Source organism: Rhinatrema bivittatum, chromosome 9 (genome assembly GCF_901001135.1).
Source record: "Rhinatrema bivittatum chromosome 9, aRhiBiv1.1, whole genome shotgun sequence".
Lineage (NCBI taxonomy): Eukaryota > Metazoa > Chordata > Amphibia > Gymnophiona > Rhinatrematidae > Rhinatrema > Rhinatrema bivittatum.
In genome coordinates, this window is record NC_042623.1 from 39,507,970 (window position 1) to 39,535,371 (window position 27,402).

At 42.5% G+C, this 27,402-nt stretch overlaps 1 protein-coding gene across 12 annotated transcripts in view; it reads left to right on the forward strand.

Moving 5' to 3' along the window:
* The window catches only part of MAGI2 (membrane associated guanylate kinase, WW and PDZ domain containing 2), a 1,548,202-nt gene that overhangs the window by 1,335,323 nt on the left and 185,477 nt on the right, over window positions 1–27,402 (forward strand). For 11 of the 12 annotated variants that reach the window (XM_029615849.1, XM_029615853.1, XM_029615854.1 and 8 more), the window contains 4 exons: window positions 16,687–16,872; window positions 18,075–18,234; window positions 22,678–22,918; window positions 24,559–24,702. In XM_029615849.1, the coding sequence (XP_029471709.1) occupies window positions 16,687–16,872; window positions 18,075–18,234; window positions 22,678–22,918; window positions 24,559–24,702 (731 nt within the window). The remainder of the gene's footprint in view (window positions 1–16,686; window positions 16,873–18,074; window positions 18,235–22,677; window positions 22,919–24,558; window positions 24,703–27,402) is intronic. The other variant, XM_029615851.1, reaches the window with a different exon arrangement.

Sequence of the window (27,402 nt, forward strand, 5' to 3'; positions counted from 1 at the left end):
CTTAACCTGGATGTTATTCTGTCATATCTAACTATACCTGTGTTACTTTAAAAATTATATTTAGTACTCGTGTATCATTTCACAGTGTACAAAATACATAAACCAATTCTACAAAAAAAAAAAATCAAATTATTGCCAACAAATGTGTAGTGCAGAGAATTATAAATAACCTGTCCTTCACATATTTCAGTGCATTTGTTGTCCCTTTAGGTCATGTTTAGACGAAAACTATGTTTTTGTATTATTTTCTCATGGACTTTGGTAGTGAAGCCTGGAACATAATTAGTTGTGAACTTAAATGATCATTTACCAGACAACCCATGGCGGAAAGTGACAGATTGACTGAGCAGACCCGGTTCTCCATTCTGTACTTGTGACACGCCATCAGCTCCATTCGGAGTGTTTTGACGTAGGTCATTTGGAGGGAACTGAACTGTAAGGAAACTTGAAGGCAAAATGATTGTCTGTGCAGTGGGAAACACCAAGTGTGAATCTTTTATAAGAATCGTACATCATGCCAGCCTTCCCCCGCTGTGTTCTGATGTGTAGCCCAGTTGTGCAGCACCGCATGAGATGCCCACTCTGATTCGGCGCAGAGAGATCTCTCGTATTGAAAAGCAGCCCCAGGCTTTAAAAAGTGGTGGCCAACAATGACCATGGCTTCTCGAGGCAGTCTGATAATTTCACTGGAACAGCCTGCGCTATGGGCTGAAGCTGACAGCACTGATCAACTAAAGTCTTCATTTATACAAAAATAAAACTAATAAGAGCAAAAAAAACCAACTATGCTGGATACAGCACAAGGAGCAACAGTGCAAGGTTCCCCTGCACTGGCCTGCTCGCATGCCTCAACCGTAATTCAGTCTGCAAACCGATGCGGTCTTTGGCCTCTCCCCAGAGATCGCCAACACTGCTTGCCAATTAATGCCAAATTGTAAGAGAGGATTTTTAGCGCAGTGAAGACGGGTCCACTGGAGATCAGAATGAAAGCACAAAGTCATTTCATATAGACCACCAGAAAGCTCTTAGATTGTAATAGCTTTGGATTATTCTGGACTTGAGCTGAATTTGAAGCAGTGATCTGTAAGCATGCGCTGATTAGCTAAAATATACGACAGCCCTTACGTCTTAGTTGGGTATCTTTAGAGACGTCGGGATAAATCCATATTTTTTGTCCCAGGTAGTGAGAGGGTCTATTTCAAAATACAATTTCAAAACTTTGTCTCTATCAGACGATAGAGTAAATTTGACCAAAGAGTACTTCTCTTCTTCACCTGAGAACTATAAGAAGTCTCAAGTAGTTTGGTTACATTCAGTGAAGCTTCCTCCACTGGTTGATTTCCTGTTTGTATCTCATTCTTCCATGACAAAAAAAAAGCATTAGATACTGATGGTAAATTTTCAGGTGGTAATTGTAATATCTCCTGAAAGTAATTCCTTAGTTGTTCTTTTGGAGAGATTAATCTGCATTTTGGAAAATTTATAGTTCTTTTTTCTTTAAGGCAAATCAATGCAGTGTTTAATATCCAATACTGTATGTGTAGTTGCCAAGTGCAACTCCCATTTACCTAAATTACTCACACTCCTGTGGTCTTCGACCTCTCTTACGCTTTCCACACCACCTTCCTCCCATATCATTGCACTTCAGAGAATACGCTGTGGCACTCTTCTTCTAGACTCACTCCTGAACTCCTGGCCCACTTCTTCAGAGAGAGGAATAACCTTTTCTCCTTTTCACCTCCTGGTTACTTCATTCCTGGTTAGTTCCTCGAGAGGAGGAAGAAAACTACTCTATGCCTCTCCATGGCCACAGGCCACTCCCCTTGACAGGAAGAGTCCCCTACAGGATCCCACTCCTACTTGGGAGGGTCCCCAGGGCTCGCCAGCCCACAGGCCGGCTACTTCAGCTGGTCACATACTGGAGATCCCTATTACCCGTTCCTTTCCGAAAAGGGCAAAAACTTGCCAAAAGTTCCCACATTTATAGCTCCTATTGCACTTGGTCACCCAGTCAGAAACCTCCAAATCTATAGAAGAACATAAACACTATTTCCCCAACATCACATTAAAAGACCACACTATCTAGTGGGCTTTTAGTAGTACCACAACAGTATATCTATAAAACATTTTCCAACATGGTTAACATGGACACAAACGGAATCTCCCCCACCCAGAGGGTGTACCATATCTGTGGGTCTCCTTACTTGGTATGCACACTGTTTACGCATGCGTGCACTTTTACCAGCAAAGAAAGTGTGCAATAATCAAACAGCCTCTTTCTGCAGAAATGACTTTCATTGTTGCCCTCCCCTTGTCTTCATTAAAGAAGTTCCATTCTATACAAAAAAAACAAGTACATGGAAATAAAGATCAGTAAACCAAAAAGAAAACAGTAATAGTAAGGTGACATCTTTTCATTTCTTGACTAGCTTTCGGAAGTTGCACTCCCTTTATCAGATCTAAACAAAATGAGCAGGTAAAACTGTGGAATCTGTTGCCAGAGGACATGGTCAATGCAACTTGCATAGTGGGGGTTAAAAGAGGTTTGGACAAGTTCCTGGAGGAAAAGTCCATCAAATATTATTAGTCAGAGAGAGTAGGGAAAGCCATTGCTAACTCTGGGAAATTGATCTACTCTTTGGGATCTGCCAGATACTTGCTGCACTCAGTGGACCTAGGCCTGATCCAGCGTGGTATTACTTATAGTCTCTTGATATGTCAAAACAATCATAAAAGGACTTAACAGAGACTTAGGATTCCTAAATCAGTATGAGAGAGAATTCAGCTGCCTCTCTGTCACCTTCTTGTCACTTTGATAATCCCCCTTTCCTACTCATGCCACCCCTCCTCCAACCTTCCCTTTCACACCAACATACGGACCGAAACAGTAAAGTACGCTCCGGTGGAGCGTACTGTTAGCCCGTGTTTGGCACGCATTTTCGACGTGCTATTTTTACCCCTTATACAGTAAGGGGTAATAGCGCGTCGAAAACGTGTGGCCAACCCCCCCCCCCAAAACCTAATAGCGCCCGCAACATGCAAATGCATGTTGAAGGGCCTATTAGTTATTCCCGCGCGATTCAGAAAGTAAAATGTGCAGCCAAGCCGCAAATTTTACTCTCAGAAATTAACACCTGCCAAAGACAGGCGTTGATTTCGGCCAGCACCGAGGAAGTGAACAGAAAAGCAGAAAAAACTGCTTTTCTGTACACCCTCCGACTTAATATCATAGCGATATTAAGTCGGAGGCCCCAAAAATAAAAAAAAATTAAAAATAATAAAAAAAATATTTTTTAAATCTGCCCGCAGCCTGTGGTTTGGAAGAAGGATGCTCAATTATGCCGGCAACCGTTTCCCGAACCCGTGGCTGTCAGCAGGTTCGAGAACCGACGCCGGTAAAATTGAGCGTCAGCTGTCAAACCCGCTGACAGCCGCCGCTTCTGTCAAAAAGGAGGTGCTAGGGATACACTAATGTCCCTAGCACCTCCTTTTACCGCGGGCCCTCATTTGCATTTTTTGTTTTTCTGAATCGCGCGCCCAGGAGAGTGGCCTGGGCGCACTCCGGGAGAGCGTGCGCTCGCCCGCTCTCCCGCAGGTTTTTCTGTATCGGTCCGATTGTAATGTAACCTGCAATTTATTTATTTATTTATTTAAAGTTTTTCTATACCGGCATTCGCGTTAGATATCGCATCATGTCGGTTTACAATTAACAAGTGTAGAGGGAACAAAAAAGGTAATAAATAACATTGATCCTAATAATAATGGTAATAGTAAACATTGAACAAGTGAAAGCTAAGGGTTGCAGTTACAATAAAACAAGGGAGTAATATAACTTGGAACAGAGAAAAGAAGCTGGGGTTTTAATAGAGAGAACATATATGCCTATTAAAATTGGCTTCTCTGTTCAAGTGACAGCCTCTCCCTTTATCTGATCCTTGGGTTTTGACCCCCTCGGGAAAGCTAGTCAAGAAATGTTTTAAGTTAGCCGGATGAAAAGCTAGCACCCTGAATTACTTTGTGTGGATCTTTATTCCCGCGCATTCAAGTGGATTAACACAACGAGCACACTGTTTTATGCAAAAAAAAAAAAAAAAGAAATAGTGGGAAAGGAAAGGGGTTAAAAAAAAAGGGTAGAGAAAGGAAAATAGGACAGCCAGGATGATTTGAGTATAACATTTTGGGGGGGGGGGGTGACTTAGTAGCAGTCTTCAAAAAGATAAAGGGTGATTGCAGTGCAGACCGCAATCAGTCATCCTCCCGCTCTGTGTGATGAAAGAACAGGAAGTAATGAGTTTAAATTACATGTGGAGGATATTTAGAAGACGCTAGTTTGCTTTGCACACAAAAACAGCAAACGGAAAACGCCTCGTTTTCCCTGTTTTGCATATGCAGTGGACCTTGTGAAATTTTTCATCTTCGCAAATAGTAACATTTCACATGCAGCTTTACACTTATGAAATTGTATTTAAATGGATAATTAAGGAGTTGCCGCAATGTAAAATGTTGCAAAGCAAAGCAGGATTTAGTTGGTCCAGAAGGTGGCCACTAAAATAGTCAGTGCTCTTCATTGTAAAGTACATGGGGATAGACTTAAAGATCTAAACATGTACACCCTAAAGGAAAGGCAAGATAGGGGAGATATGATGCTGTAGAACAAGAAGTCATGGGATGAAGGGTGAAAGGGGGTAGACTCAAGAGTGATCTTAGGAAATGTGGTGGATGCAGGGAACAGCCTCCCAGTGGAGGTGGTGGAGACAAAAACAGGAGCTGAATTCAAGAAAGCGTGGGATAAATACAAGGGGATCTCTGAGGGAACGATGGGAATTATAATGCTAAATTTATTGGACTGATGGGCCATGCGGTCTTTTTCTGCCATCATGTTTCTAGTTTTTTATTTACTGTTAGCGCAAAATACACTTGAAATTTGTTAAAAAGTTTGCAAAATTATCTATAGAAAAACTACACATGCTATTTGTCTACAGGGCTCATTTGTAACGATAACATGTGAACTTTGTCTCAGCCTCCTGTTGAAGTGGTTGAATTTTTAAGAACAGGTTAGATAAATCTTGGCCTGAGATTTAGGTGGAGCAAATCAGCCTACAGGCAGGAGATGGTCTATCATCTCATAAGGTTTCTTCTAGCCTTTTTACCATATGATTCCGCCATGCATTTTACCAAAGCAATTGGTTTGCTTTTGTTTTTGTCAGTGTTGAATAGGTATCCTGCTATTCCAGCATCCTTATTTTAAACTAGAAATATAGCTTAAGCAGGGCAGACATTGCAAAATTACTTGAATCAGACCTTAGGAAGACACTTAAATATTGCAGGGTGGGACCGGGCACTGGTTATCGGGTCACAGACATTCCAGTTTGCTCAGTTCTATAAACAGGAAATTGCATGCAGGTGATTTTTAAAATGAAGGTTTGCAAAACATTATTCCAGGAAAATGAATCGAGCAACATATCGGAAATCATGGCGCCGATGCCGTATACTTAAAAAGGTTCCTTCTTGGGCCATTTTTCTTATAACCTGAACGTTCCGTGACTGTAGATCGGAAATTTATTTCACTGGAGAGACGGCATTGTGGGAGGACTTTTTATTTGCTATTTTCAGAGATTCCCTGGGCATAGATAAATGAACATCTTTACATTTCAGATTTTTCAGCTTTCTAAAATGTTTGCTGTTATTGGTCAGAGGTGAATTTTTTATTTGTATTTTTGCCCCTAAGCCTGATGTCCAAGGCATCTTGTTAGCCACTGAATGAAATAGTGACAGAAAACCCATTGTCACCTCAGAAGCCCTGGTCCATCATTCTGTCAACAGAGCTGCTCTTTATCTCTGAACTCCAGGGGCTAGAGAGGAGCCCAGAGCCTTAAGTCAACCTTTACAGAAGGCGGTTGTCTTCCAGGTTGCCCATTAGATTGGACAGCTTTTGAGAGAAATGATGAACTAGAAGAAATGCCTTGCCTTATCACGCTCACACGTAGGGTTCGGTGAAAATCAACGCAGCGTATATTGTTTTTTTTTTCTCTGCAAATGCTTGGCTATTTAAGGAGCCGCGCTTTTTACCGAAGCACTGAAGTGTGCAGCAGATTGATGGGTTTAAGAACTCATAGGAAAAAGACGATGTTTTGTCACAACCTGGCAAAGCTAAAAAAAAATATATTAAAAAAACCTATAGAAAATGGTAGAGGGAAGATCCTGCTGTCTCTGGGCCTCCCTCAGTCTGTCATGATTGATTTGTCCTGGGTAAACTCACTGATCTGGTCTGCGCTGCAGCACTGAATGGAGGGTCTGTCTGTGAAAAATCATTTCAGGAGCTGAGAGAAAGTCCCATAGTGAGAACCAACCAGAATTGTCTCTCCTTTTTTTTTTTTTTTTTAGATTGAACGATTTTTCTTTTTCAATTTGATCCCTTACTTTCTGTTGCTTGCCATAAACTTCAGTCTCGATGAGAGCAGGAGGCACTGCTGCTTAGAATACTGGCGCACAAAGTAGAATTACCGTATTTTTCGCTCCATAAGACGCACCTGACCATAAGACGCACCTAGGATTCAGAGGGGGAAAATTTAAAAAAAAAAAAATTGTGCTAAACCGGCTCTGCGTCTGGGCGTCTTATGGAGCAAATTAGGGGAGTGCATAGTTTTTTTTTTTTTCTCCCCATTTTGTTTTCGGGTCTGGGGAGGGCCATTTCGGTCCACTCCCCAGATCAGAAAACTTTTCTTTCTGTGGGAACCCCCAAACCCCCCCCCCCATCCCAACCCTTTAAATTAACAACCTCCACCCCCTGACCCCCCAAGACCTGCCGAATTAATTTCCTGCAACCCCCCACCCTCCTGACCCCCCCCAAGACCTGCCAAACGTCCCTGGTGGTCCAGCGGGGGTCCAGGAGCGGTCCGGGAACGATCTCCTGGGCGTGAGCCGTCGGCTGCCAGTAAACAAAATGGCGCCGACGGCTCTATGCCCTCACTATGTCACTGAGACCGACCGCTGCTATTGGTCGGTCTCAGTGACATAGTGAGGGCATAGGGCCGTCGGCGCCATTTTGTTTACTGGCAGCCGACGGCCCTATGCCCACACTATGTCACTGAGACCGACCGCTGCTATTGGTCGGTCTCAGTGACATAGTGAGGGCATAGGGCCGTCGGCTGCCAGTAAACAAAATGGCGCCGACGGCCCTATGCCCTCACTATGTCACTGAGACCGACCAATAGCAGCGGTCGGTCTCAGTGACATAGTGAGGGCATAGGGCCGTCGGCGCCATTTTGTTTACTGGCAGCCGACGGCCCACACCCAGGAGATCGTTCCCGGACCCCCGCTGGACCACCAGGGACGTTTGGCAGGTCTTGGGGGGGTCAGGAGGGTGGGGAGTTGCAGGAAATTAATTTTTCAGGTCTTGGGGGGGGGTCAGGAGGGTGGGGGGTTGTAGGAAATTAAGTCGATAGGTCTTGGGGGAGTCGGGGGGGGGGGGTTTGTTAGATTTTTGTTTGGTTTTTTTTTTATATTCGCTCCATAAGACGCACATACATTTTCCCCCCACCTTTGGGGGAAAAAAAGTGCGTCTTATGGAGCGAAAAATACGGTAAGTGTTTTTCTTATAACGAATTAAAGTATGGAGTTGAGTTAATTCAGGTACATGGTAAGTAATAAAACCCCGGAGGGGGGAGAGTGGGCTGTTCCCTGGCAGACAGCAAATCTGAAAGAGCTGAGGGGCCTGTAATCCTGTTGCTTTGATTTGGAACAGGAAATACCCTCTTACGCAAGCATAGTTGCCATTATGAGCTGCAGACCTCAGAAAGCCAACCGGTTTTTGCTTCTTTTCTTTTCCTTTTCTGAGCCCCAGCAGCAGCAGCACCACTTGCCGGGATCATCCCTGCACACTGGCTGAGTTTGGCCCAGCAAAATGGAGGATTGCACTCTTGATATCAGTGCCTGTGCTCCTTCCTCACCTGATGAATTTATGATATGCAGTAAGCTGGTCTAAAGTGTTAATTGCATGAACTTTGTAGGAGTAACACCTCCCCAATGAAGAGCACTCAGTCCTAGAGTAGGGAACGTTTGGTTTCCCTAACTAAAAGGCGGGCACCAATTAAATGGGGAGGTCCTGGGTAGGAATTGGTGGAGAAAGGTTTGGGTTTTGCTCCCCCATGTGGGAACTGCAGATGGTGTGTCCTAGCTGTTTATCATCCCGTGTTATCATCTCGTGGATTTCGGTTTGAATTTTGTTGAAGCAGGAGCTCCTGCTTTACATTTTTTACTAAGTTATGGGAAAGGAGTAACGAAGTTTTCCCATTTAGGGGGTCAGCTTCCCATTGACTTGCCTATTCAGCCTTTAAACTTGCTTTGGTCTCTCTTAAGCCAGTTTCTGACTCCCTTGTTGCAGTGGATTGGGGTAAAGACGACCTGCAGTGTGCTACAGTGATCTGATACAGAGGAGGCATATTTTGAAGTAACTCTCTTTTTGCACTGTCTCCTGTGTTTGGAGGCAAGGAAGTTTTATTCCACCCTTCCTGCTTCTTGATTGATTTTTTTTTCCCCTTTTGGGGGTTCAAAGACTTAATTTGTTCCACTGAGTGCCTCACAAATCTGCTTCACTTTTTTGAAGGAGTTAATAAACATGTGGATAAAGGTGAACCGGTAGATATAGTATACTTGGATTTTCAGAAGGCGTTTGACAAAGTTCCTCATGAGAGGCTTCTAGGAAAAGTAAAAAGTCATGGGATAGGTGGCGATGTCCTTTCGTGGATTGCAAACTGGCTAAAAGACAGGAAACAGAGAGTAGGATTAAATGGGCAATTTTCTCAGTGGAAGGGAGTGGACAGTGGAGTGCCTCAGGGATCTGTATTGGGACCCTTACTGTTCAATATATTTATAAATGATCTGGAAAGAAATACGACGAGTGAGATAATCAAATTTACAGATGACACAAAATTGTTCAGAGTAGTTAAATCACAAGCAGATTGTGATAAATTGCAGGAAGACCTTGTGAGACTGGAAAATTGGGCATTCAAATGGCAGATGAAATTTAATGTGGATAAGTGCAAGGTGATGCATATAGGGAAAAATAACCCATGCTATAATTACACAATGTTGGGTTCCATATTAGGTGCTACAACCCAAGAAAGAGATCTAGGTGTCATAGTGGATAACACATTGAAATAGTCAGTGCAGTGTGCTGCGGCAGTCAAAAAAGCAAACAGAATGTTGGGAATTATTAGAAAAGGAATGATGAATAAAACGGAAAATGTCATAATGCCTCTGTATCGCTCCATGGTGAGACCGCACCTTGAATACTGTGTACAATTCTGGTCGCCGCATCTCAAAAAAGATATAATTGCGATGGAGAAGGTACAGAGAAGAGCTACCAAAATGATAAGGGGAATGGAACAGCTCCCCTATGAGGAAAGACTAAAGAGGTTAGGACTTTTCAGCTTGGAGAAGAGACGACTGAGGGGGGATATGATAGAGGTGTTTAAAATCATGAGAGGTCTAGAACGGGTAGATGTGAATCGGTTATTTACTCTTTCGGATAGTAGAAAGACTAGGGGGCACTCCATGAAGTTAGCATGGGGCACATTTAAAACTAATCGGAGAAAGTTCTTTTTTACTCAACGCACAATTAAACTCTGGAATTTGTTGCCAGAGAATGTGGTTCGTGCAGTGTTTAAAAAAGGATTGGATAAATTCTTGGAGGAGAAGTCCATTACCTGCTATTAAGTTCACTTGGAGAATAGCCACTGCCATTAACAATGGTTACATGGAATAGACTTAGTTTTTGGGTACTTGCCAGGTTCTTATGGCCTGGATTGGCCACTGTTGGAAACAGGATGCTGGGCTTGATGGACCCTTGGTCTGACCCAGTATGGCATTTTCTTATGTTCTTATGGCCCTTGGTACCCGGGACTCAGTAACCAAACCATTGAGACTGCAGTATCTTTCACCCTGGAAGGAGGAGGGGGAGTGCGTCTGGAGGAAAGGATCCCTGCCCATGGCCTAGGAGGGAAAGGATCTAGACGATATAAAGTAAAGGTATCAAGAACGTTGTTGCTGCTAACTCATGGGAAATACAAAGGGAAGGGAAGTGCCCTGCCTAAGGAGTTAAAGGATTTAGGAAGAGACTAGGAAGTGTATTAAAACTGGGACTAAGTTCTGATAAAACGATTGGGACAGTATTCTGAGCACCTTCAGTGGGAAGAGCTGGGAAAGTTAGAGGGGGATTCAACCAGCTTCAGTCTGATAATTCTGAAGCAATTGGAGTAGCTGGGAAGCAGAAGGAATTTGGTGTGAATAAAAGTGCTTCCAGAGAAAAGTAGAGACTTTGCTAAAGAAGTGGAGTCCCAAGTTTAGTCATCCATCTGCTGTCTTATTATTTATTGACTTTAATTGAAATCCAAATGGAGCTGTAAATATTACCAAGTCATCTAATCCACTATCAGTAAAGGAGCTGGAAACCACCCTTCTTCTCATGTTTGCTTATTGGATGCACAGGCGGTGATAGTTATCAGTGCTTACACAAGGGACAGGAAGGGCTTATTGCAAAAAGGAACCAGGTATAAGAACAATCCTGGGACTCGGAAAGTAAATCCACCTGGCAGAGTCAGTGAAAGAGCGTTGTGCATAAAGAGTCTGTTTGTGTGTCCCTGGGTGCAAGTGAAAGGATCTGTCCCCGCCCAGGGGTTACACTGGGGATTAGAGCAGAGGGTTAAGAGTCAGGGAAGCCAGGTTCAAATCCTGCTTCTCCCAGTGCTGCTCCTTGTGACTCTCCATTGCCTCAGGTACAAACTTGTGCTAAACTATAGGGGGAAATTACACGGGATTCAATGATGCGGTGCTCAGTGTTACAGCTTTATAAACCCCAAAATACCGCAGCTTAGCAGAGTCCCTGAAAAAAGCACACGATGGCAACCCCGGACTATGCAGCCACCATAACCTAAAGGGTGTGATTAGCCCTAAAAAGCTTCCCCAAGTGTTCCCAAGCCCCAAGAACACAAGACTTGCCATACTGGGTCAGACCAAGGGTCCATCAAGCCCAGTATCCTGTTTCCAACAGTGGCCAATCCAAGTCACAAGTACCTGGCAGGATCCCAATCTTGAGAGTCCCTGGTCACCCCTTGATGTGGCCGAAGAAAAATATTGCAACTTTTAAAAGTTATGTATTCATCTGATTTATATTTTGCCTTTCAAGCACTTCAGCACAGATTACATTCAGGTACTGTAAGTATTTCCTTATCCCCAGGGGCTTATTTATTATAGGCATTCCCCCATTTTGTGTCTATGGGGAAAATGCTTATTAAATAACCCTGTAAGTTTGTACTGGAGGCAATGGAGAGTGAAATGACTTGCCCAAGGTTACAAGGAGCAGCAGTGGGATTTGAACCTGGCTTGCAGCTTGCTGCTCTACCCATTAGGTTACTCATTCACTCCAAAGCTAAAGGTCTACCACAGGACCTACCCTCTTTACCCCAAATCCCTATCATGCTGCAAACCCACCCCCTCGAATCCGACCCCCCCCCCCTGGCCTCCGCCCAGACTCTGCCTTACCGGGTCACTCATCAAAATGCGTTAGTATGCACATTTTACATTTAGTATTCAACTGGGAGGATGGACATGAGGGACTGCTAGCATGGAATGTGAAAGAGTAATGCATACTAACGCAGGAATTAACATAAAAAATAACTACACCTTTTTTTGTGCGTTATGACATGCTTTATATATACCACTTTTCAACTCGGGGTGGGTTTTACATACACAGACGAATTAATTGCAAATTTGATATGACTGATGACTTTCTATCATTTGAATCAATGAAAGGTATCAACAAGAGGAGTTGATTACCACAAAGAAGTCTCTCACTCTCTCTATCCCCAATTTTCCTAACCATACGCATTTTTTATCGCGGTCGTTATTTCTGCTAGCATTTTGATAAATTTAGGGGTTGTTATCCCTGGTGGTCCTGGATTGTAACTTGTCATGTGCTCAGGTTTGGAAACATGAATAATCAAATCTAAAATTCAAACCCAAACAATGTAATTCTTTCTCCCCTAAATTATTGAAATAAAGAATTTAGAGGTCAGTGTTCAAACACATTTATCTGGATATCTTTTGAGTTATCCAGATAAATACAGCATTTTGAAAATTGGTGGCATTTATCTGGATACATTTTTTCCAGATAAATAACAAGTTTCGAACATCGGTGACACTTAACCGGATACATTTTTTCCAGATAAATGTCAAGTTTTGAATATTGCCCACACATCCATATTTTTAGGGGGATTAGTCGTCATGTAGAAAAACTTTATCCGAATAAGTAAGAGTTGTTTCAGGAAAGTTCTGGGGCAGAGTTAAATTAACGAATAACTTGTTTGGAGTTAGCTGAATGTTATTCAGTTAATTTGATGTGGCCAACAGTAGGGTTACAGTTATCTGGGAACGGCTGAGCCCATTCCCCCTTTCCCCCCCCCCAAAAGAATAACAAAACATTGCAGGTCTATAGACCCGAAAAGCCTACCTCCCCCTCATGACCCCCACCCCCAAAATTGGAAAATTATACTGAAAGTGAAGATCCTCTCCAAAAGGTCACCCTCCCCTTTTCTCCCCAGTCTGTCAACCCAACCTGTCCCTTTCTGCCCCGCCGAGAACCCACCAAACCTCTTACCGTGGCCGGGAGCTCGGAACAAGCATCTACCTCCTGACGTGTCCAGCGTTGCTCCGACAGCAGCACTGGTAGCGTAAGCTGCCACCATTGCTGGCGAAGAAGGGTGGCTTTCTGGAGGGAGCGTTCAGTTTCTTTATACCTAGCCAATTCTTGGGGAGGGGGAGGCATGCTTTTCACTTCCAGGAGTCGAAAGCTGTACCGCCTCACAAATACGTTTGTTCTCAAGGTCTTCAAGCAAGGTACATTCACGAGATTCCCTTTACAACCACTTTTCAGTCAGGTTTCCAAGATACCTCCACATCAAGTAAAACATCTTCACTACAGATGCTTGAATTGCAGTAGCTAGAAGGACATCCCTCACTGTCCTCCATAAACATTGCATTGGGTTCCCTTCACCCTTCTCCTCGGAAGGGCAGGCTCTCTCCACTCTGATAAAATGCCAGACGTCACAGCAGGCAGATAAGGCATAGCCAGCAATGCCATGGGTTTCCTGCCAAACTGGGCAGTTTTTCAAATGCCGAAGGGGGGGGGGAGGGGATGGTTTCAGCCACACTTTGCATTTTCTTTGATTCTTGTCCCTGCGAGCATGAAAACCCATAATGTATCACAGCCAAAGTGTCCTAGTTTCAAAAACATTTTCCTGCGCTTGTGGGAAAAACCCAGAAATGTTACGAAAGGGACAGGTCACAGCTAGTTCAGCCAAAATAAGTTGCAAATATTTTTGTCCGAGGATTGCTAGTAGTTAATGGCGCCGCTTTTGTCAGCTCTGGCTCGTTTTACCAGGAAGATCATTAAAAAAATAACAAAAAAATCAGTAGTATTTCATGTTTGTGCTGTAGCACACTGGGATGCAATAGTTTTACTTCCTTTATATTTCCCAGCTGTCAGTAAAGCTCTGTTATGTGTTGGCCATTATATTCCCCAAAGGGTCGCCTTGGCTTCATCCTCTCAGCTTTTATACTAGGAACACATTAAAAAAAAAAAAAAGCACACAGATGAAAATTAATATTTGAGGCACCCCATGGCCCTCCTAGAACATAAACACATTTGAACACAGTTGCTTTGGTGGGATGCCACCTCATAAATGGAAAATGCTAATTTTCAAACTTTGACTGAGGAGAATGGGAGACCAGTAAAATCTGAAAAAAGATTCTGCCCGTTAACAAATATCAGCCTTGTCAAAATGCATGTTGTCATCTTCTGTTGAAATGGATTTGAGGGTGTGTTTTAAAATTAAACGAGGTTGCTAAATTTGTGCTTCGGTCCCGTGTCCTCGGGCAAGCAAAATGTTTGGACCCAGTGTCTTAGACTGACTTATTTAGCTGCCTATTCCTCTCATCATCTCTTTGTCACGTGGCTGACAAGCCATATGTGAACTTCCTCAAACTTCAGGTTTAAAGCCCTGTGGAAGTTTCCAGTGCTGGCTGTACTGTGAAACCTGTTTGACATCGACACTATCCTCCTTAATCTGTTACTGGCACCTTGGACAAGCAGTAAAGCCTATTGCAGGCACAGAATTTTGTATCGTGCCTGGGTTACCATGAAATGATATAAAGATATGAAAGGCTCTAGTCCAGTGGTTCTCAACCCTGTCCTGGGGACCCCCCCAGCCAGTCGGGTTTTCAGGATATCCACAATGAATATGCATGAGAGAAAATTTGCATGTTATGCTCTCATGCATATTCATTGTGGATATCCTGAAAACCCGACTGGCTGGGGGGGGTCCCCAGGACAGGGTTGAGAACTACTACTCTAGTCCCTTATTCTCCATCAGTGGCAAAACTCCTTTGGAAATAAGACCCAGAGACTTCCTTACATTTATTTATTTTGTTTCTTTATTTAAGAATTTATATTCTGCTACATTCAATTTTTGCTGTACTGACCAGATTACAATAAAATATCAACATTCAATTCAAATAATAACATACATGTTCACATAATACAACCATCATAGACATACAATAAAATAAAAAAAATAGAAAGAACGTGAGAACAAGAGAGGCAAGTTGGCTGCATGAGCTGATCCTCGCTCCTACTGCGCTTGGTTTTTCTTTCAAATTTTATTGCCCTTTGATAATGTCTCTTAAAAGGAAGGGGAAAATAAGGGTTTATTCCTCGGAGCCTTCTCTTACCCCTGGGCAGCGTCCATCACAGAGTTTGCTGCAATGGAGGGGGTCGAGCAGCATTTCCAGGTCTGGTGAGGGAGTATCGGCCTCAGCTGGGGAGGAGGTATCCCTTGGCCCTCTCAACACGCGATTATTTCCAGCTTAGCGCAACTCTTTCCAGAGAGGGACAGCAGTGTCGCTTACCGATGAGGTCACAGACAGCACTACAATGGAGGGAGCCCCTGAGAATAGACGAGTCAGTGTTGCCTTTACCACCATTTCTGGGCCTACTGGAGAAAGGTCTGGAGTGCTGGTGAGTTTCATTCTTCGTTTTTTCCTTTCCCGGCAAGCTTTAGTCCCCAGAAACCAGAGGTAGTAACCTTAGACTCATTGAGGGACTTGATGGCAAATCTTGGGCAAGCATTGTCTGTCAGCAAGGTTAAAGTGGACACCTTGTCTAGTAAAATGGATGCCCTTGTCTCAGATCAAGAACTTAAATATCGTCAAACTACTAGCAAGATCTCAGCTTTGGAGCAAGATGTTTCTTCTCCGAAAACGGTTCAAACTACACTTATTCAAAAGCATGGGATCCTTAATCGGAGGGTGGAATTTATTGAGAACAGTTTAAGACATTTCAAACTTTGGTTTCTCAATTTTCCCAGAGTGGTTGGTGAACCTCCGCATGTTACTCTCCGAAGATAACATTTTGAAACTTTGCAAGTTCCATCTGATAATGTTCCTTCTTTTAATAAGTTCTCCTTTTTTCCTTCTGGCAATAGGAACCTTGTTACTGAGTCTTTGGGAATTTCTGATTTTTTGGAAACTTCTTTTGAAATTTCAGAAAGGGCTACATTGTTAGCATCTTTCTTTTCTGAATATGATCTAAGTTTCATCATGAAAAGTTAGTGTAGGAATCTCAGTTCTTTATTCATGGTTTAAAGATTAGGATGTTTCCGGATTTGTCTAGAGCCACCCATGAGAGAAGAAAAGGCTTTTTGGCTCTGTGACAAGATGTTCAGGTTTTGGGGGCCACATTTTTATTGAGGTACCCCTGTAAATGCTTAATTACGTATAATAATGATAGTTTTCTTTTTTTTGTACCTGAGCAACTTAAAATCTTTATTGACTCAAAAAAGGCTCTTTTACCCACAAGCGTCCAAGCTGTGTTTTCATCTTAAGCGCGATTAGGGATGTTAGCAGAATTCTCACGTCACAGCAGTTTCTTGGGATTTCTTTCCTTTTATTTCTCCTGCTTTGTTCCTCCCCCTCTTTATTAACTGGGCTAAAGAGATGATTTATGTGTTTCTTCAAGCTTAGAAGTTTTGCTTTCTTTTTTTTTTTCATGTTTCATCGTGTTTCTGTACGAAGAGTTCTCTTTGTAAACTATATTATAACTGAATAAATATAAACTATTTAAAACAGTATATCAACCTAAAAACCAATGTAACCCCTATTTTTGCCATCTCACCATGCTGGTTATTTAGGGAAGATGGAAAGGCCCTGCTTAAATAAGTCCGTTTCTAATTCAAATCTGACAATTCTTTTAGTCCATAATATCTTTATTCAAGCACTCTTCTGCTCCCTCATGGCCATCTTAGGCTTCTATAAAGGGAAGCAAGGAGAAGAGAAATGTGGCCGACTCAGAAAAATCTAAAAAAAAAAAAATCTTCATCGGTCATTTAAAAAAAAAAAAAAAAATGCCAGCTCTGTGCTCCCCGAGTCATCCTTTGTCTTTTCTTATGAAAGCAAATTTGGGAGCATCCTAGAGCCAAGGAAAGGGCTGTAATATATGCGCATCTTTTCTAAAATTACAAAGATTATGTTTGCTTCACTGCGGCTGTCATCCACACAGCCGTATGTCTAGAATACAGGGCATTCTGCTCTGCACATATATATAACATATTATGCTCTTTTTTTTTTTCCTAGCTGTGCCTCATAAAATTGGGCGAATTATTGAAGGGAGCCCTGCCGATCGCTGCGGGAAGCTGAAAGTAGGAGACCGGATCTTAGCTGTGAATAGCCAGTCCATTATTAACATGCCTCACGCAGACATTGTGAAGTTGATCAAAGACGCAGGACTTAGCGTGACTCTCCGCATTGTGCCTCAGGAGGGTAAGTAACAGCGCAGCTGCAGCCCGAGTCTCGAAAGCAGTTTAGGGACCCCGAGTATTAACCGAGAAAGCAGAGGGGGGAGGAGAAAGCTAGGTTTCATGAAGCATATGGCGATTGAAACTTTCTGATGCGTGTGTGCAGGACATGGAGGTTTCCTTGGTGGTTTTAGTGACTGTTTATAATTCATATGGGACCTGGGCTGTGCCAGACTGGTCGTATCCTCAGGGGTTGATGGCAGTAAGCGATAAGTTATTCTCCTCTCGCTGTGTTAGGATGTGGGGTGCAGGGAGGGTTAGATTACTGGTCTGGAAGGTTCCCAGATCTGGAACGGCTTAATCCCCAGACATTTCCCAGAACAGCAAAACTGCGCAAAGGGGGGGGGGGGGGGGGGAGGAAGGGAGGTTCGTATAACTTTCCAGGATCCTTACGGCTGCCAGAATTCCCCAAGGTAACTATTCAAGTGCTAAGACTTTTTATCCAAATTTCAATCAAATTTTCACTTGGTATCTAACCAGTAACTCTGAGTATACATGAGTGGTGGCACTCATTTAATAAGAGATGCCATCCACAGCATGTATTGATTTACTATAAAGCACCTATCGATCATGCAATTTGCAGGTGCTTAAAAATGATTTTTCTTTAAATTTAAATATACTGAAGGGAAAGATTTTCCCAAAACCAAAGGGGCTTTCTAAAGAAATATCGCTCAACCAAATAATGGACAAGCGAGCAAACTATTAGCATTGAACTAGTGCGTCGAGTAAACCTATAGAAGTGATGCTGTAAGTGGTAGTATTAAGTGTGGATTGCTTTTTTTGGCAGACTGTAAAATTAAGACTGGTCCGCATGTGCAGTGTTTAAGAACCCCCTGCAGTATAGGCCATGCTTGCTGTTAGAGTTTGGGGGAAAACCTCTCCTGAAACGTCTTCGGCGATTTGTCTCTTCGTACAAGTGTCCGCAGTATAGCGCCGTATCTTCTAAAAATAAATATTAAGCTTCTGACTTTCTGAGGCAAAGCATGAAAAACAAATGCATAGTGGTGAACTCTTTAGAATCTAATGATGGGCAAAGAAATAAGAAAGACAGCCACGCATGTAGTGGGCAGAGGCAGAGGAGGGCAAACATGATTATTCCCTCTCCTTGGCCTTTATTAAATGCCACCGGGTGACAGTTCTTTAACATGGAGACTTGTTACGATGCAGACCTGAACAGCCCAGCTTCAGCACCAAGCTCAGAGAAACAGAGTCCTCTGGCACAGCAGCACAGCAGCCCGATGGCTCAGCAGAGCCCTGTGGCCCAGCAGAGCCCTGTAGCGCAGCCACCGCCTCCACAGCCGCTCCAGTTACAAGGACATGAAAGCAGGTAAGGGCAGACTCCGACAGCCCCACCTTCTCCATGTCTTTCTGGTAAAACTTTGAGTTGAACAGCTAAATTGTTTGTGACATGTGTACTGTATCTGTCTACTACCTCCCTTCTTCCTGCCTCTCTCCATCTGTCTACCTATCTGTCTTATCCATCCATGGACACTGAATCAGGCCCTATCTGTCTGTATTCCTATGTACTTATCTATTACCCGTCAAAATAAATATCTTGGAAGATGATCCATCTATCAGTTATCTAAAGTAAATATGCTCGGTGATTTTTGTCAACAGTTTCTTTTGATTACCTTAACATAGAGGCCGATGTACTAAAGCCTGACCATATACACAAATGAGATTGTGCATGCCAAAACTGTGTGCTACTGGCAATTTTAGCACCTGACATTTTTCTCTTGCAAATTTGGTCATGCTTGCTATGCAAAATAGATAATGAGCTGCATAATTATGTAAACCAGCTCATTACCTCTATTCATATAGCTAGGTATTACATGCAAAAGCATGCAAATTGGCATTTTCACGCAAAACTTTGATGCAAGAAAGTAAAGCATGCCCAGTATACATATCTTGCAAAGGAGCTATTAATGCAACAATTATATTATGCGCTAATGGTCTGTTTCCATGATCTTCCCCATGGGTTAATACATCGTTCTCACAAAAATGAAATTGAATTAACACATGTTAGAAACTTGTGAGCCATAGCATCAATCGTCAGGGCTTCGAGCTTAGCTACTGTCCATTCACACATCTTTGATGTACATTTGTAATTTGGTACATTCATAATTCAATTATCATTTAAAAAAATGTAAAACAATCTGTTTAAAATATAAGAAAATTCACTCCCCTTATGATTGGCTCAGAAAAGGCTGAGCATTCTGACTGCAAGAGTTTTCTTAGGAAATGTAAATATCAGTGGAGACACAAGGTATACAGAGGTATACATTTTACAGAGATGTTTTTTGTTTTAGGTAATTGAATTATGAATGTACTTAATTCTAAATGTTTTTGAAGATGTGTGAATGGACAGTGGCTATGGCTGAAGCCTTGACGAATGGCGCTACTGCTCACAAGGTTCAAACCTGGGCTAATCCAACCCCTTTATGTATCTGTTACCATGTGCCCGATATTGCTGTATTGATTATCTGTTAAGTTAGATATTACATAGATTATCCGAAAGTAGAATAAAGATACAGTACATATTATACTGTAGGTGGATACAGTTTTATTCCTTGGTATATGCAGTGTTAAATCTGTTCATGCAACCACTGCTCATGCATCAATCTTTATGGACAGCAGGAATAACTAATATTAAAATACTGTACTACTATTTCTACTACTGCTTATAATCTCCGCACCCTCACCAGATGCATGAAGCGCTGTATAGAAAGACATAAGAGACTGTCCCTACTCCTTGGAGCTTACAATCCAAGTAACCGGCAGATTTTAGTACAACAACAAAAGTCTAAAGTTTAAGCAGTTATTCCTTCGCTGTTTAAAAAAAAAAGTAACAATAACAAAGCCACAGATCAAATTACAAGAATTATTATTAGTATTATTATTAATAATTTATTCTACTTGATAAACTGGAATAAACAGTAAACTGATAGCCGTTTACTGTTTATCCCATAAAAATAAATTGCAATCAATTTAAGCAAATAAACTACAGAGTCCTAAAATGTTACATCTTACCATAATAAAATAAAATGTTTTAAACTGGTGGCAGCACTGTCCTTACCAGCAATAAAAGCTTTAAAAATTACCTTTTTGGTTGTCATCAGTAAATGTCTTCTGTGGGCTAGACCTTGACAGGAGCATTTCATCTTCAGCTGAAGCCAAATTCAAATATAAATTAAAATATAACGATAAACAATACATTTGTCTTTCAGGGTTAACATTGCATGCAAATAGCATTTTCAAAAATAAAAATACAGTTAATAAAAGAAGTCTGTTTTGATGTGTTCATTACTTTGTATTTCCTGGTTTTTCATGCTCCTGCTGGTCAGAGCTGCCATTGTGAAAAAATAATTAAAATGTTTTTTAGATAATGCAGTTTTATTTATTTAGCTTGTGCATGGAGTGTAAAGTTCCCGAAGCCCTCGCTCCGGTTCAGTCAGAGGGCCCACTGCAGCCTAGTTAATCCAAAAGACCCCACTGATCTTGAATAGCTGCGCAGGCACGTTAGCCAGTCCATAAATGAGTGAGGCGAACCTCAAGTCGCCGCAGAATATTGCAGCCAGGAGTTGAACCATGGGGTTTGAGAACATCCATGGGGTGGTGGTCTCTAAGGGATGATCTCCCCTGCCGGTCCTCCCACCGCAGGTCCTCAGCTGTTGATCGGGAAGTGCTAGTAATGATAGGCTCGGTGGATTTAAGATGCACATCGACAGTTTTGGTGTAGACTGACTGATACTGTACACAGCACTCTGCAGTGGGATATATAATGGCAAGAGGAGCGTGCAGGTACAAAATCATTGAGATTTCCATTTTTATTCATTCCTGGGGCGATATTAGTGGTTAACGGTTTTGACAGTTCCTGCTACTTAAGGTTTCTTCCAGTCCGGTGTAGGAAATCTGGGCCCCCCCCTCAGCAGTCCATGCAGGCATTCCACTAATACGTTTGAGGCAGAAGATACAGCTCCATGGTAAATGACTGCAGCTAAAGGACATCTAAGCACACTCGCTGCTGTTTTAATGTCTCAGCATGCCAGAGAGCGATTTAAAAAAAAAAAAAAATCATGTTCAATAGTTGTAAACTTTTTATTTATTAAACAATCCAGCTACTGTGGATCATATGTTCAGTGGTATAAAAAAATAATAGGCAGTAGGCACATCAAATATTCTATTACAGCATATCTGTCGGGCACAGAACAAATCAAGGAAGCAAATAAGATAGTGAGAAAAAGCAAAGAGAAACACAGAACAACGAATTGGTGACATTTAAGTTACTTACCTTAAAAAAAAAAAAGATTGTTATAGTATTCCCAGTAGGCATTCCAGATGTTTTCAAATGGATCTGTCTCGTTCCTTAAAAGACAGTAAGCTCTTCTACAGCAGCAGTCCTTTAATATTTGGGATATCTGTACTATCCAAATTTGGTCTCATTTTCCAATGTGATGCTAAGGCTACATGCTGTATATAAGTGGTATGACCTCCCACAAAGTATTTCACATGTGCTGTAAGCGTGGCACTTAACTAAAGCCCTGTTACTAAGCATTTTTTCCCATAAGTACAGAGTGGGAGAAAAACCTCAGTGAATCGGGCCCAGCATGGGAAAAGCTCTTTAGGACATGTGGTCCTATGGGAGCCTAGCCTTTCCATTTCTGAGCTACCATGTTTGGCATTCAACTGTGCAAAATAAACACAATGCACAATACATTAATTTTCACTAGCACGGACTGTTGTAACACACTTTTCCTAGGATTATCTTATGCAACACTCAGACCACTACAAATACTACAGAACTCGGCTGCCAGAATACTTACTGGTAAAACCAGAAGGGATCATATCACTCAAATACTTGCCGAATTACACTGGCTGCCAATAGAACAAAGAGTGTAATATAAAAAGCTATGCACAATTCATAAACTAATCAATGTCGAAAATGCTGACTGGCTAAACACCGCACTGCGATTGCATGTCCCCCAGAGAAATCTCAGATCAGCCAATAAAGCTGTACTAACCATTCCCTCGGTCAAAACAGCAAAACTGACCCAAGTTAGAGAGAGAGCACTATCCTTAGCGGGTCCAATATTATGGAACACAATGCCACTCGAAATAAGATTGATGAAAGATTTAAAACTCTTCAAAAGAAGTTTGAAAACTTGGCTATTCAAAAAAGCCTTTCACAATGAGGTCAGTGAGTAAGAACACCTACTCACAGATGAAAATCACCTAAAAGCATAACTGCTTCCGTTACTATTTTTATCATAATTATTAATTTAAGAGCGACAGTATAAAACGTATATGATTATCTAATGAATCATATAAATGGTAATTCCAATCCACTGTCCATATAGAATCGATTATTGAAACATGTAACAGAAAAATTGATTGGCACCCCCTAGATAAATGTACAAACCAAACTAATATACGTGCCTAATTTTAAACCGTTGTGATGGTGTATTACCAAACGACGGTATAGAAAAGTTTTTAAATAAATAAATATAAAATTTCACTTGATCCCCCCCACACACACACACACACCTTCCACCCACCCACCCCCCCCCCCAATCACACTCCATGGCTCAAGCCCCAGGTCTATGCATTGTGGCACAAGAGACGCAACTTCCTGCATGTTCCCCATCTTCGTTTGACCTGATTGAATTTTCACCTGTTGCTCGTAGGCTTTGCAGCTATGTACAACGTAGCACGAGACAAAATGATTTGACATTTGTTTAAGAAACCCAAATAACTGTTCCATCTTGTGTAGTTACAGGTCGGAAGTAAAAGCAAGGCAGGATGTAAAGCCAGATATCAGACAGCCTCCGTTTACAGACTACCGGCAGCCCTCTTCAGACTACAGACAGCCACCGGTAGACTACCGGCACCCGCCCGTAGTGGATTACCAGCAGCCACCACCCGTGGACTACAGGCAGCCTCCGCTGATAGATTACAGGCAACACTCCCCTGACGCCAGGCAATTTCCACTACCAGATTACAGGCAATTTCAGGTATAAACCTTATGATGTGTGACAGTTCTGTGCTGTGTCACTTTTCTGCTTTATGTGTGTTTGCCTTGTCTGTCGTTGTATATATCAAGTGTGTATGAAAACTTATTAAATCATGATGAGTAAGCACATTCCATGAGCAAAATCAGCGTTCTGGTGAGATTCCCTGTTTGACTGAGGAGGAACCGCTAGGCCGCACTAGTTGCAGCTGTAAATAAGTTGTGTGCTTTGAGAGCTTTATAAATCACAACAAAATAGATTCTATAAAAAAAAAAAAGATAATTAGTTTTTCAAGCCTTTGCTGCAGGGAGTGTAATTATTCTCAAAATGGAGTTCTCCTGAAAAGTTCAATATCCCGAGGTTTATGCTGCATATGTAATGTGTTACAGGGGCAGTGTTTTGATTGGTCGATTTATATAAACTTAGAACCTCTCACGATTTGACTCGGACATCACTTAAAAATCTGGTAACGAAGCCAGATATGCTTCACTTCTGCGCTCCATTAGTGAATCAGCTAGTGGGTTGAACTATTCTTATTCAGTGTGATGATAGATCAGGGAGCTGTTAAAAAGAAATATTGTGATATTTTTTATTTTTTTTTAATTTATGTTTTAGGTGAAAAGATAAATACCAAAAGCATTTTCTATATTGGTATGCTCAGAAAAAGACATCTTCTATTAGTGATTAATGTGCAGAGTAGGCAACCCCCCAAACTTGCAACATTAACTGCTACAGAAATTCCCATTTCCTTAGGTCATGGTACTTGAAATTTCATTGATAACTGTGGATTTATTAGCTGCCTTTGCTCTGTTTGATTATGTTATAATTGGAAGATTAGGTGACTGACTTTCTGGATTGGCATTGGATTACAGAACTGATTGATGTTTGATAATGAGATTGGAAGTGACCTGCTTTAGATGCTTTGTAATAGCTTCCTGGGCATGTGAAATGAGATGGTAGCCCCTATTTCCTAATAAAAAATAAAGCAAGCAAACAAAAGCAGCCATTATGATCGGAACATATTGTCATCCTTAGCAGGAAGACCAAATAAGATATAGAGATTTCTAGAGGTGACCTATCTATTAGCAACAATGGGATAAAGCCAAGGGATATCAGCCGATGGGATAAAGCCAAGACTGGATCAGATTATTCCAAAAAAATATGAGGCCACCCCTTTACCCTACAAAGACAGAGCAATAGCACTCCTGATACAAGCCAAGCCCATAGCCATGGTAAAAATAAGTTTTAATTGAAAAGGTTATTTTCCCTCTCTGCAGCTGTATAGCACTATAGTTTAGCACTAGACAGTTGCAATTTTTGACTGTGGGCCCTTGCTTTGTTCATTTTGTTTAAGAGCCACCCACCAGGTGGTTAAGTGCTGGGTACAGGCCTTATTGTTGTTTTGCTGAGGTTGAGCGCCTGCCTGCACAGTTACAGTATGTAGGTGGTTAATGCCCTGCCATCTGACACTTGCTGTGGCATGATGATATTGTGACCACCGCCAAAGCAGAATTAAACTTCCTGCTTAAAAAAAGGAAAATCCTCTGGTTTCTGTTTTCTTCTGGTTTCCTTATATGTGAGCACAGAGGATGTTTCTGATGGAAAAGTTGAAGTCACCTATGTAATCTTCTTTCCCCCTACAGGATTTTGATTATTTCACTGTTGAACTGGAGAAGGGCGCCAAGGGTTTTGGGTTTAGTATTCGAGGAGGCCGGGAGTACAAGATGGATTTGTATGTACTGAGGCTAGCAGAAGACGGGCCTGCAATACGAAATGGAAGAATGAAGGTGAGTATTATTTGGTCCATCCTGGAAAGGCAGTTTGGCACAAACTCTGAAGGATTTAGTACTTCTTTCTTTGTCAGCTTATAAAACAGAAAAGAAACCTCATTTCTGCCATCAAAAGAAAGATATTTATTATACCATACCTGTATACCCCTTTCCTCTTAAGAAGCAAGAAAAAGGTTAATGTTAACCCCTCATATTCTGGGCGTAGTGACTTTGCCGAAAGATAAGTCATGCAGTTAAATTTCGGATAGATTTTAGTGCTGAGAGATGATTCACTGGGAGGCCTGTGAGGAGCGGGTTGCAGTAGCCTAAGCGGGAGGTGAGGAGACAGTGGATAAAGGCTCCGTTAGTGGGTGCAGAAAGGAAGAAGCGGATTTTGGTGTTGTGATATGTTGATGTTGCCCTGAGGTGTTATGCACAGAAGCTAGTTGTTTACAGGATCAGAGGGGGCATAATGCACTTTGTGAAGGGGGTAGGAGGTTGGAATAGGGAAGGGAGGGAAACGGGAATGGATTTTGACTAGCTATTTTGTAAAAGGGGAAATATTGTTTTGATTTTTTTTAAAGTTTTTTTTATTTGTTGTGCTTTTGTAATTTGGTAACTTTGTTGTACGTTATGAGTTTTGTTTCTCTAAACTTTCAAACAACTGCGCATGGTTGCATATCCGTGCTTGTATATGACCATGTACAGATTTTCAACCTGTGCGTATCAGATACATGCGCATTATAAAAGACGCGTTTTTTTATCCCACAACATGCGTGTGTATGTACGCTTACTCAATATATATTCAGTGCACTGAATGTGCATAATTTTTCTACTTGTTTTAAAAATATACGCGTGTATATTTTACGCATGAAAATAAAGTAGGACTTGGGTAAATGGCTTTATTTTAAGACTTGTGCGTGTAATTCAGATGACCAGTTTTACCAGTTTCTCCACCAATTTATCCAGTCCTTCTCCAGGTCATCAAGACCCTCCTGGTTCTTCAGCCTGAATGCCCCCCAGTTCATCCAGACCTCCCACTTAGTCAGTATTACAAAGTAATCACATTTATTATCACTTTTGCCAGATAATTAGCAGGTGTAAAATTACACGATTAAGTTGGCAAATCTACTCTCATATCCCTTTAAAATTTGAAGTACTAATACAAGGGTATTTATCACAGGCAAGCAGGATGGTAGTCCTCACATATGGGTGACATCACAGGATGGAGCCCAATCACGGAACACTTTTGTCAAAGTTTCTAGAACTTTGACTGGCACCTACTGGGCATGCCCAGCATGGCACTAAACCTGCAGCCAGCAGGGGTCCCCCTTCAGTCTTCTTTTTTCCGCGCAGCAGTAGCCACACGGGTTAAGGAGCTCCACAGAGATTCCTGACAGGAGTTTTCCTCACGGAATTACTAAAAACTTTCATACCCCACAGGGGTCCCTCCTTTAAGGTTTTGACTCCGCGGTACTCTGGTAAGTTTTTACCCGTTTTCAGTCGATTCCCGTCGAATTTGGCCCTCGCGGCCTCCTGGCCATCAACCATACCGCAGCTAAATTTTTCAAAGGCCATAGCGTCGGGGTTCCGTCAGTGCCCTGACTGTACTCGCACCATGTCCATAACAGACCCGCATAAAGTCTGTGTAATGTGTCTCGGGTGCGAGCATGATGTCGTGACTTGCACCAAATGTGCCTGAATGACACCAAAAGGTCACAAGGCCAGAATGGAGAAAATGGAACTTCTCTTCCATTCTCAAACTCCGATGCCGTCTATTGCATCGACGTCGTCTGAACCGACATTGTCCACTTTGCACCAGTATCGGCCACCGGCCGGTGTCGTCGGCCTTCAACTACCTCTACTCCCCCTCGGGACCGAGGGGATCATAGAGAAAAACATCAGCATCGACACCGGAAGTCTCAGACCATCGATGAAGGAAAATCATCGTCTGAGCCACCATCGAAGAAACCCCATCCAGAAAAGGCACGACCCTTTCTGCGACCGGGTCACCAAGGCAACCCTCACCCGGACAGGTATCGGGAGCCGTGACTCCGCCTTTAACGGTGGTCCCTCCGGCTATGCCTCTGCCTCCTTCCCTTCCGGAGCCGGGGCTGCTTGCTTCAGGTCTCCGTGAAGAACTGGACCGGATGGTTCAGGAGGCCATCGATAAGGCGATGCACAGACGCCAAGGTCCCCTGGCACCGAAATCGGTGCCGGTCGCGGAACCGACCATCGATCCCATTCCAGCAGCATTGGTACAGCTGCTCTCGAAGATGGAAGCGCTTATAGCCGCTTTTCCACCGATGGATCCTGGGTTACCGATGGCTCCAGTGCCTTCCCCGCTTACCCTGTCATCGGGAGGGGAAACACCGTTCCACATTCCTCCATCGGGAGTCCTTCCAATGCCTCAACCATCGATGCCGATGCGCCCATCAGCGCCACCGATGCATCTATCGATGCCCTCGATGCCTTCATCAGTGCCTCCAGTACTTCCCTCGATGCCTTCAGATCCTAGACCAAGACCTTCAGGAATACCATCGTCCTGTCCTTCTCAAGTTCCTACAGGGACAGGTGCTGATCCCTATGACACCTGGACTGACTATTCATCTCAAGACACCGATAATTTACCATCGCCACCTTCTCCTACTGAAAGTAGGAAGCGTTCTACTCCAGATGACTTGTCCTTCATAAATTTTGTGAAGGAAATGTCTGAAT